At 38.2% G+C, this 12,411-nt stretch overlaps 1 protein-coding gene across 1 annotated transcript in view; it reads left to right on the plus strand.

Annotated features, from left to right (window-relative positions):
• The window catches only part of LOC146655798 (neurexin-1a-like), a 282,074-nt gene that overhangs the window by 241,881 nt on the left and 27,782 nt on the right, over nucleotides 1-12,411 (plus strand). Inside the window, exon 21 of the mRNA XM_085428418.1 lies at nucleotides 1,052-1,371. Within this exon, the coding sequence (XP_085284544.1) occupies nucleotides 1,052-1,371 (320 nt within the window). The remainder of the gene's footprint in view (nucleotides 1-1,051; nucleotides 1,372-12,411) is intronic.

Here is a 12,411-nt window from a genome sequence, read left to right on the forward strand (position 1 = left end):
AACACTTTTGAAACATGCATTTACAGTACAGCACATTACTTTAGTGTCATTTGATCTATTTTGATTAAACTGTTAGCAAAGATAAATAGTGTGCAATATCAATTGGCATCAGCATTTTGAGTCCCTTTAACATATATTGTAAATATATATACATATATATATATATGTATGCAGGACTTTAGATCAAGGAACTGTAACATAAAACAAGCTGAGTGCATGCTTTGTTTTTTTGTTTCGATTTTCTTTATTTTTTTTCTTGTAGTTAAATACCTAATTTCTATCTTCACTCAATGTGAAATTAGCGTTCTGCTTTTTTTTAATATTAATTCTTTTTTTTTCAGTTTTCCATTGAAATTGTGTCATAAAAAGTTCTGTTTTAAATTTCATTTCTTTCCAACCATTTTTATTTTTGTTTGTTTGTTTTAATTTGGTTGCTTTTGCTAAAAGGATGAACAATAACAGTGAAGTGTCTCTTGCCTCCTGTGAGAACCTTCCAGTCCACTTCTCACAGACTGCAGCCACACATGAAGCTTTCTTGTTTTTCTTCTTTTTTTCATGCTTTCGAGGTCCATAAATGCTAAAATTTGAAGAAAAAATTGAAAGATAACTTAGTTACATATATCTTTTTAGCTTTGTTATCCAATTTTGTTCAGTTTTATTTCCAGGCAATTTCCTGCAAACAAATGATCCATTTAGTCCTTTCAAGATTATGTTATCATATGTTTTATGTAGTTAAATCTATTGCATTCCCATAACAGTGCTACTTTTTCTTAATCTTTTTTTCCATGCCATTCCAGATTAGACTGACCTTTTAGCAAAGCTACATTGATTTTCTATATCCTGTGTTTATACTTTATGTTTTTCTTTTCATAGGCATCTCATCGTTTAACTACAATAAATTAACAGGGTTTGCTCTACAACCCGTAATTTATTGTTCTCATTAGCCACTGGGCAAAAAAATCAGTCTTTCTGTTCTTTTATCTTGCTTTGTAAAAGTGGCCGAGTCCACAGTTCAACATTCTTGTATATATGTAACATTGTTTTCCCGCAGGGCGACAGCTTACAATCTTCAACAGCCAAACCACTATACAGATTGGGGGCTGGGAGCGAGATCGCAGTCGATCCTTTCAGGGCCAGCTTTCAGGCCTCTACTATAATGGCTTGAAGGTCTTCAACATGGCCGCAGAGGGGGATCCCAATATAAGGATCCAAGGCAGTGTGCGGCTTGTGGGGGAGTCACCCTCCTCTATCACCCCACAGTCAAGTACCACAGCCAATCGCTCAGAGACATCCACATCCATCATGGAGATCACCACCACCACAGCGTCCAGCAGGAAAGTAAAGCTGACAACACCACGAGAGCCTCAGCAAGTAAGATCTATTTTAAATAATTCTTTTTCAAGTCTCTTCTTTTCCATGTCTATACTCTGTTTGATCCTTATTGTAATGCTCTCAATGCAAAGTAATGCATAGAAAGTTAAGCGCATCCTGGATTAATATAGTACGTTTCATCGTGACAGCCACGTGAAGAATGCTCCATTTTATTCCGCCCGTCATGCGTTTTTTTTCTCCTTGAGGCCTCCGCCCTAAAAACTGAGGGAAAATAAGCACATTGTTTCACAATTGGGAGCTGCAACACACTGTTGAGCATTGCTCCTGTTTGCAATCAGATATGGCCCCATGAGGTGTGTCTGTGTTACAGTGATAACCATCATCGAGGTCCTCCATCATCTTTATCGGTCCTGCATGAGTGGTGCAGCATCTGCTGGAGCATATTACTTCTCAGATGTCACAATGTGGGACTAAACAATGCAACGCGAAATATGTGTCCTATCCAATGGAGTGGTGATCAGACCATTCTTGCATAGTCTCTGCCAAAAACAGAAGACATTGCATTTTAAACGCCTCACAATACATCAGCAGCCATGAACTGGAAATGAAAAACACTTGAAAAATGAACTGTCATGCCTTTTAGAATACTTTTACCATTGTTTCACTCACTATCCACATCATCAAGTATGCACATCATATTTATGAATTTTAATTCACTCACATAGTTTTGTGTTTTCTTATGACCGCTGCATTCTTTGTGCATTAGCTTATACTTGAGTTAGAGTACAGATCTGTATACCCAAATAAAATAAACAAATTGGGATAATATTTACTATACCTTAGTTGTGTAGTACTCGTATTTTTTCTACAACCTTGCCAAGTATATTTTGTGAATGATTGGTGCGACTGTGTAATTATTTTATCAAAGGGCAATCCATTCACTCTTAATTTGAAATTTCAGTTGGCTAGCTGTGGCCCTTTTCATCTTGTGTTTTCCTAGCTGTAAGCTGAGCAGATTGATGTTGTGGGGATCCCCAAGAAGTCTTATCCTATTATTAGTATTATGCACAAGCTGCAAAACAAAACACGGACTAACATGAAAAAACCTAAGATGGACACAGTCTAGGATTGAATGATATACAGTTAAGAGACAGCTATTTGCTCTATTTATTGTCACAAATTATGTACTGTATATTTTCCTAATGTAAGCAAGAAAGTGTGAGTGTGCCTGTTTTGCAAAGCTCTCTGCCCCTAACTGGTGGATTCTGTCCCACGGGCCCAGTTTTGCTCATGTGTTATAGATGTTTTAAAAATGTAAATTGGGAATTTAAGTCTTCTCCTTTAAATTGGACTGAATTTAAAAGCCATGTCAGTGATTCTGGAAGACCTGCTTAATTGACAATACATGTTACTATATATTCTCATATAGGTCATTAAAAGGAAGAGTTGCAGTGGCTGTATTTCGTTTTCACAGCATAAACAAGACTGGAATGTTGGAAATGCTTTCATGTTTTGTTGGTACAAAACGAAACTAGAAGCAGCGTGACCCAGGGGACGGTTTCAAGTTGTATAAACAATCAAAAGCCAGCCTCACCTCACTAATTGGAGAAATGTGCTTAAACTGAGCCAAAGCTACTCTGTGATAGTTTTCAAAATTAATTGGGCATTTTACATTATGTTAAACGCTCACAGCAAAAAAAGAAAAGGGGGGTTGGGTGGAACATGAACTGAATGCATGCAAAGTTAAAGTGATTGTCAAAATTTCAAATAATTTGAGGGTCAGATGTATTAAAAGCATGCATAGCTGCTGTAAGCTAAAACATCCCTTAGATCAGAGCTGTTACAAATATATTTTAAAATAATTTTTGGATTAGTCGCGTTGGGTACAGGGAGATCATAGCATCCCGAGGAGTGGTGGATTTAACTTCACTGAAAAATCTTCACACAAATGATTTGATTTTAATTCCTCTTTGTATAACTTGTCTGTCTTCACAGTTTCACTGAGACAACAGTTAATAGACACATGCCTCAGTCTATTTTAAAAGAAAACGTCTGAGTGCCTTCACAGTGTAACAGTGATGACTTTCATTGTTAAAAAGAAACCCATTTAATTAGTTTTCACATTAGGCCTATTGTTGTCTTCATCTAAAAATTAGTGTGAAAACGCCTTTAACCTTTAACGTTGATGCATCTGTGAAAGCAAAATTAAGCTCTTTACTGCGAAATATCAGCTATATTTAATCAAACAGCAAATTAAAATATCACGCTGTTCTGTAACGTTAGCAGACTACTAAACCCACTGCTCATTTTATGAAATGACAGACTCCTACAGATAACATGCACCTTACCTTCGACTTAGCGCAGTAAAGATTATACATTACCTCTTGTCACCTAACTCTCTCTGACCTGAGACCGGCATAATAGTTTGTGCAAGGGTCCGCAGTTGCTGACAAATAATACAATCATAAATATTGATCCGCGTGGAATGGCTTTCTCTCGGACTCAGCATGGTTCCTGAACCGCTGCAATAGCATGTAATGCAGGTGAAATATCAGACAATAGACTATAATTATATCCCAGCTCCATGCGGTGATATAAATTGCCACCAAGGAACCAAGAGATTGGCAGAAAGGAATAGCCTTGATAGGATGGATGCCCCTTTTTTCCTTGGCCTTTTCATCTGGAGTTTAAAAAGGTGATTTAAAGGACCATGACAAATTAGAAGTATAGCAAATTACAAAGAGAGGCATTATGTGCAAGGCATCTGGAAACATAGATAACTGACATTATGCTATTTTGTTAATGGGATTCTGCTTTACTGTTTTTATCAATAACAATTAACCTTGTGGAAAGTAGATGTATAGTTATTATTGTTGAGCAGTGTCCAGATCATCTTATTGTTATTGTTTTAAAAGTATACAGTATGTATGGCTGCAAGGCTTAAGGTTGATTAGTGGTGATGCATATTCATATTTAGAGACAGGCATTGTATCATCGTGTTATGCTGCAAGCTCACCTATAAGGTGGTAAAGAAGGACTGGAAGTAAGAAAATAGTCAAGTCAACTAAAGAGCGGTTCAGCGATGTAGGTGGAGAGATGAATGAGGCATGCAAAAATGTGTGCATTGGGAGATGTCAACGCGTTCGGTTTGATTCAATGTGACAGCCTTCCTATGGCGAGCTCCTGCGGTACGACATTACTGTCTCAGGACACTACAGTAAAAAGAGATGGTGCATTCACTGTCCTTTCTGTTGAATAGTCAGCATTTATTCATTGTCCAGCTGTTCCATCTCCCCTCTGATGTCGAATGCAATTCACCGAATGCTTTTATATCCTAAGAGCCTCACATTACTGGGACACATACATTTTTAGTATGGCAGGTCCCAGTGGATATAAAATGGCTAACGCAGGCAGTGGCAGTATCAGGCTATAACCACTGAACCTCGGTGAAAAAGGTGCCCTGGAAAATGCCGGCCAGACTGTCAAAAGGAGCAGTTGGATCCAAAATATTAAGAAAAACATATCTGAGACCTTTTATACACATGCCTAGCGATGCGAAGTGATGACTCAAACCACAAAAAAAGTGTAGTTAGATTTGTAAGTGGCTGCAACCTACAGCACTAAATTTCTTAGGAAAGTAGCAGCAATAGCCTTCATAATGTAACTTAGGATGGTGCAATCCATCCAGTCTTTTATTATTTGACTGGATTATTAATAAATGGCTACAGCTTAATGATGTGAATTAAACTAATTAATGGTCAAAACTATTTATTAACTTTTTTTTTCCTAAAAGAAAGAAAACAGTGTATTTTGACTTTCTCCAAGAGAGCTCAACAGGGTTAGGGTTATCACTATAATGTCTTGTCACTATAAAGGGCAGGGATAGCTCAGTAGGTAAAGTGGTCGCCCCATGATCGGAAGGTCGGCGGTTCGAATCCACTTAACGGCTACCCTGAGGTACCCCTGAGCAAGGTACCGTCCCTACACACTGCTCCCCGGGCGCCTGCTTAGTGGGCTGCCCACTGCTTCACTGAGTGAATGGGTCAAATGCAGAGAAAAAACAAGTAATTTCCCCATGGGGATCAATAAAGTATCCATTATTATTATTATTAATGTCTTATGCTTACCTCATATGGTCGTTCATACTCAATACCTACCTAATAAACAGAATGTCTGTATTCGGCCATGCAGCCCTGCTGTGCACATGTTGTGAAAATTCAAGCACAGTGAAACCTTTCAGTGACATCGGCTCTGCAGACTTAGGGTGTGTCTTCTTGCCTCGGCCTGGTTACTTCCTAGGGGGAAGATCCTGCTAGTGGTCATTATAATAATGATTTTAAAGGGTCTGTCTTCTCAGGTGCCCTATCAAAAATGCTTGACTGGGGTTATATGGTGATTGAATGCCGAAGGCCTTGACTTATGGGTAACATTACATTATAGTCATTCTTCTCAAGTCACTGGGTGTCCACACTTGCTTTATTAACACGGCTATTATCGTCTTAGAGCACACTGGCATAATCAGGAAAGAAGTTCACCATGGGAAAAAAGCTAATGAGTCAGAATTGTTATTTTAATTGTGATACAAATTTTACATCTGCCTAAAACATAATTGGATTAATACAAATTTTAGGGCCACTCCAGTACAAAAGAACCAGATATGATCTTGTTTTTATTTTGATCATACGATCAATCTGACGAGCTTCCCCGACCAAGATATTAAACGCTTGGGTGTCAGATTGTGGCTTGTGAGGGGAAGGGAGCTGATTGTAAGCACTGGACTGTCGTGTTTTGATAAAGTGTCTGCTCCCTGCAGTGGTGCCTGGTAACATCCAATTAAACAGTAATGAACTTGTGTAAGCTTTCGCAAACAACGGCACAGCTTTCACTTGTCAGATTTGAACTATTTTAAATCCATCTTCATTTTTGTCCCACTCAGTCCCCTAACCCTTTCCACCAATTACTGAACAGAGCTGAACTTTGTGTAAATTGAAAAAAAGAGATATTGTGTGTGTGTGTGTGTGCACGTATGTTTTTATATGTACTGATGTCCTTTTGACCCCAAGCTGCCCACACACAGAGGTCTAAAGGTAAAACTAGCAGCCAGTGGTCAGGCACTGCTCAGTGTTTGTAAATTAGATCTTTTCAGTATCATCTCCTCCTTAATAAAAACATTTAAATATGTCTGATGGCAGTTTGGGATATAACAGCATCTTAAATAAGAAATAATTATTCGTACTTAGTTAATGCTTCATTCAAACCACTGAGTACTGAATGCTATTTACCTACCAGCTCCAAAAAGAAAAGAATAGAAAAAAGAACAAAGGGGGGAAACAAAAAGATAAATACTGCTATCTACCAGAGCCATTGAGTGCTTGTGACAGTGATGGATCCTCACCTGCACCGCTCTGTATTATCAACCCTGGCCAGTGCATATGTATATAAATCTCTGAAGCTTTCCTAGTGTGGGGCTGCCATCCACCATCCACCAATGTTGTCCTCCAGCAACATCCTCCAGAGTTGGTAATGGCTGCAGGGGAGACACAAGGACACAATCTTCCAGCAGAAATATGTACAGTTCAAAGCCATGTTACACATATGTGACCTTCAGTTTGGTATAAAGAACCTCTAGTTTCTTTCTATTGGTTTTACATATGGTGGTTCAATTTTCTGAAGCTTGTTTTTTCCTTTCGCATACATTAGAAAATGGAGAAAACGTAAAAGGTTCATAATAATATAAGTAGGACACACTGTCTGGCATCCATGATTATAAGAACTAATTTTGTGTCAGGCCATACGGGAGATGTTAAGCTTTTCCCCTAAAGAAATGAAAACTTTTACCTAATGATGGCGCTAAAAGAAAACTCACAGGATTGCTCAAGTCATTTAAATTTCTGCTCTAGGGACCTTTAATATCAGATATGGGAAAACCTTACAGAAACATAGCAGTAATTTTGGATGTCATATGACATTTCACGCTTGCTATGTTTCTTTCATAACCTTTTTGCATTGTACAATTTCAGTTTTATAGCTTGTTGCTGGTGAAAAATCAAGAAATGCAGATTATAGCCTGTTCCTAGGGAGAATGAATGGCCAGTATGTCACATCATTGCCACCAAATAGCCAATTGCCCCCACTATTTCTGAATTAACCCTGGGTGAGGTGGGTGTAATGGCCATTCAGAGGAAGCGAGGAACATTCAAAACACATTGTGTGGGCCATTTCATTTGCACTCACAGCACATGGTTCAGTTCCAGCTGAACTGGCTTATAGTGGCTCTGTTTATCTTGGTCCCTGAGACAAGGGGCCAAAACCTGACCTCGCTATAATTCTCAGGGATAATCGAAGATTTGACATGCTGCACTGCTACACCTTTAGTGCGGTGTTTGGCTACCTTCTTGCCTCCCTTGCTGACTCTCACAGAACACACTATAATTACCTTAGTGTCACAAAAATCTTGCGGTGAAAAATCTTCTGTAACTTACTACTCAATGACTGCTCAGTCTGCACCTTCTTTTATTTAATTAACATCCTTGCACTATGTGTCTTTATTGTGTTTTATACTACCTCACCGCGTGGTTTATATTGGTAGAAATAATTGTTTTACAAATTGAGGCTAGAATAAGTCTTTAAAGCCAAGATTTAAGACTAATCACGCATGTGTCCCTATTCAGACAGACGTCTGGAGTTTGATTGAGATTGTGCTTCTTTAATTATCCTGCAAATGATGCTAAATCTTGTTCTTCTGTCTTCATTTAGTTTGAGATACATGATAACTGCCTTCACATTTTTTATATAAATTCGAATAGGTCTTTATAAATCTTAATATGGGTATCATTCTGAATCAATTGTCTGAAATTTGTCATCAGTAGTTCAATTGCACAGTTTCATGTTACAGCTCCCATCCCAGTTTAAGATCATAAATGTCCAGTTAACGGCGATGAAAAAGTATTTCACTGTGTCGCCTTTTTTTTCCTCAGTGCACTAATGAAGCTGATGTGGCTCCAGTATTAAAATTAAACTTTTTTAGGTCACTTACCACTCCTTTTTTTTGGTCTTTTATAACAAAGAATAAACAACAAGAGCCATAACAAGCTGTCACTTGGAGCTTCCCATAAACAGAAACAGTTGCTGTTCTTATGATGGAGAAGACGGAGGTGGAACATCATGTCTGAGCATTTCTTAAGAGAAGAATTGCAGCTGTGTAGAATTTGATTACTGCTCACTGTTCAGTGGAAAACATGACTTGTATTACACTGAAACAGACTTCATTGCACTATGAAAACACTATATACTGCTATAATGTTACTGTTGCTGTTTCATTTCTTTCCATAACAAATTCAAACTATTCTGGCATATAGTAAGTCCATTTTACTTATATAGCACACTTAAAACCAACGTGCTATACAATACAAGCAAACAATAAATAGTAAAAATAAATAAAGTTTTCCTAATATTCTCTCCACATAGAGTTTCAAAGATCAGCAGTTTCTGAAAGCTTGACAAAAAAGCTTTGTCTTCAGCTTAGACCTGAAGACAGTCACAGTTGATGCTTGTCTCAGGTCATTTGGGAGATTATTCCAGAGTCTCGGAATAACGACAGCGCAAGTACAAAATGGTTTTGTACAGATTGGGAAGCAGACATTAAGGATCTATCCAAAATTGTGTATGGATGCACTTATTTACCACATTTGCAGGTGCAAGTCCATTCATGACTTTAAATACAATCAGTGCCACTTTATATTAGATTCGCTAATGCACGGGGAGCTAGTGTAAGGCTGCTAATACTAGAGTAATGTAATTTCACTTTTACATTTTACATAGCATGAATAACTTGTATGTAACTATAACGTGAATATATTTGTATAAATATAACTTAATATAACATGTTTAAACTGAGTTTGGTATGTCCTCTTAAGCAGTGCTAAAGTTAAGGTTTAGTAACACACTCAACAAGTGGGAATAGAATAATAGAAAAAAAGCAGAGCCTGTAAAAACAGAGCCTTTACTTAGAGATTATTACATTTGTATAGTCAAAGTAGGTAATCGGTCCATTTACCTGTTATGAAATCAGCCTTTTTGCTTTTTATCCTGGCCGTCTTCTCTAAAAGGGATGAGGTCATCAGTTGTCTCTCGCAAGTTATGGAGCAGCACACGCTGACAACAGCATAGTAAGTTTGCTTTTGATTGACGGGTTTTCACAGTGCAACTACTGTAAAATTAATGTCACTGCTGTCAAACATGGGATATTATTTATTTTTTAAGCTACATTTCTTTAAGCACTAATAAATTCATACAACAGATACTTAAAAATCCGTGCAGCTTTTTCTTCAAACAGATGTAGGGATGCTACATATATAAATATAAATAAAGCATTATCATTACAGTATCAGATAGATATTACGCATGACTTTTTCACAAAAATTCAGCTCATTGAAGTTTTAAATCTTTATGAAAAGTAATTACATCTTCACACAATATACCTAATCAGAGCCTGTTTCTCTCTTTTATTGATATTTCGAGACTGGGTAGAAACAAATGGGAAGTTACTGATTTGTAAAATAATTAAAATTTTTTCTATCTAGTTTCCTTTTCATATTTGTATCGGGAATTGTTTGTCACTTTCTTAACCAAGTGGAACTGTTTCCTTCAACTCATCTAGAGGCAGATCTCATTGTAAAATGAAAACCAGCCAACCCTTTTTCCCCCCCGTAAATTTTGCATTTGTGCGCTTTTCAATTAGAAAAACAGACACATGCATAGAGAACTGAGAGGTTACTAAGGAAACAGAGGATGTTCTCCATTAATAAACGAGAGTGATTATTCAGCAACAGTGCAGCCATGTTGGATGAGTCTTATTTCATTCCAGATATTAAACCAAACTGTCTCATGGACCTACAAACATACTGCAGTGTTTAGTGTGAGTGTCAGCGCCCTGTAAGGTTGTGTTCAATTATTCAGAGAAAGAAAACATCCTCGGGATAAGATTTCCCCTGCAATGCAGATATATGGGATTGACCGTCATGCTACCGAGATACTATAAGCTTGAGGATAAAGTAATAGGTATCAAAGATCTTACTTCACTGACAGGTCCGCTATTGATTTTTCTAAGTTTATTATCTTTTCTATATCTTATTAAAAATCCTGCTACCACCACCTGCTATGGAATAAAAGGAAAAGCACTAGTGGATAATACAACTCCAATGATTTCACGAGAGCAGAATTAGGTTGAACACGTGATGTGGAGATGGACAGCTCTCCTCTGCAGCACTTGTTTGTGTTCCTGACCTCCCCCACCTTCTCCCTAAAGTCAGTTGCCTGTTGTTTTTTGGTGGTCCTGGAGTGCGCTGCCCCAGACCCCATCATGGTTTTGTGCCCACCCAGTGCTGACAGATGGCACAGAAGGTAACGCCGTGGACCTGCAGTGGCCCGAGCCCTGTGACGTTCACTCCCAGCAACAGACCATATCCATCATCTCACGCTCACCAGGGGCTATTATAGAAACTGCCCTTCAACATTGTGTTGTAGAGTCCATGTGACTCACTGATCCAGTCCACCTTATCGGGGGTACATGCCAGCTTGTCGACACGTGTTGGCTTGATTTGATGAATGCTTGTGTTATTCGAGAGCTGACAGCAGAGACAGGCTCGACTGCACCAGGAAGACGATCGTCACATTAGCCAGCTGAGACAGGAAGTCGCGTCTTCCTTTGATGATTTATTTGGAATTAGTTTTTTTTTCTAAAGTTGTTTCAGCCAAGTTTATCATCGTGCCGTTATTAAAGGACTGAAAAAAAGAAAGCATGTTTACTTTTGCAGGTTTCACACTAACTGCCAGCAGTGCTGAGAAATACAGATTGTTCCACTAAGACAGTTTGGATGACAAGAATGAAACCTACGCAGTGTGAATGTCGTCTCTGTTGTTTGTTAAAGGCTGGCTCTTGTGACAGCTTTACAGCTTGTTTTATAGACCACATTGTTGTCTCTTAGGACCTTTGCTTTTATGATTTGTATACAGAATATAGTCCTAGGCAAACTGTTGTACACAAGAGACAAATTTGTCCTACAGTGTGTTGCCCCCACCTGCAAGATTCGGAGATCAGCTAGTTTACATTAACATTCATGAACACGAGCTCTGTGCCAACTGCTCGTCGAGCTATGCAGAGCTCCCTCTATTTTTAAAAGTAATTTTACGCAAAGCAAATAGAAAGTGTTCGGCACAAACTGGCTCGCGCATCCATAAAAGCTCCTTTATTAATGAATGCAAGTAGTGCTAGTCAAATTTGACATTTTCATTCTCACCGAAGAGAAATCACATGCTTCCTCTGTCCTCGGATGAAGCCAGTAAATTTTCCTTTCGGGTGTATAAAACAAATGCAGTGTACCTCAAACTTGATAACGGTTTGGTAATTGAGTCTACAGCTATAGCGAGCGTTAGATTAGCATCATAATGTATACATTTCAATTTCAAGATGGCTAGCTGTGTTCAGGGAGCAGCCATCTTGGCACTTGATAAGTACGATAAAGGCAGTTTAGGGATGGACTGGAACACAATATGAAGTAATATCATTACCAGATTAAATTAAGATAAAACAAATTCCAGATGCTGCAGAAATAAAATAAAGAACGCTGCATGCCTGCAGATAAAGCCTTTTAGCTTGTCACACAAGTGGACATGAGACAAAGGGCAATGGAGAATGGAGAAATTGGTTCGGGAAGGAGGTAAATTCATTTGAAGTAAGAGTTTAACATTTTGAAAACTAGATTTGTTTGTTTTCTTTGAGAGAGTAAGATCAGAAGATTGATAATACTCTTGTGTATGTAAAAGAAACTCAAAGCTAAATACCATAAATGAGGGGGGGAAAAACCAATCTTGGATGTTTTAATCTGCACAAAAGAAGATGTGATGTTCTGTGTGAGTTGTTCTCGACAAAGTGCAATAACTACCACAGAAGTGCTTTTACATTTCCATTACGCTATGATATCTTTTGATAGACTCAAGATATTTGTTCCCCTTTGTGTGCAGTCATTGTGCAAACTATAAAGTCTTTACAAGCCGAGAGCTGCAGGAAATGACAGGTCA

This window comes from Rhamphochromis longiceps, linkage group LG13, assembly GCF_057381845.1.
Source record: "Rhamphochromis longiceps isolate RC_006_pf linkage group LG13, R_longiceps_female_GT1.1, whole genome shotgun sequence".
NCBI classification, from domain to species: domain Eukaryota; kingdom Metazoa; phylum Chordata; class Actinopteri; order Cichliformes; family Cichlidae; genus Rhamphochromis; species Rhamphochromis longiceps.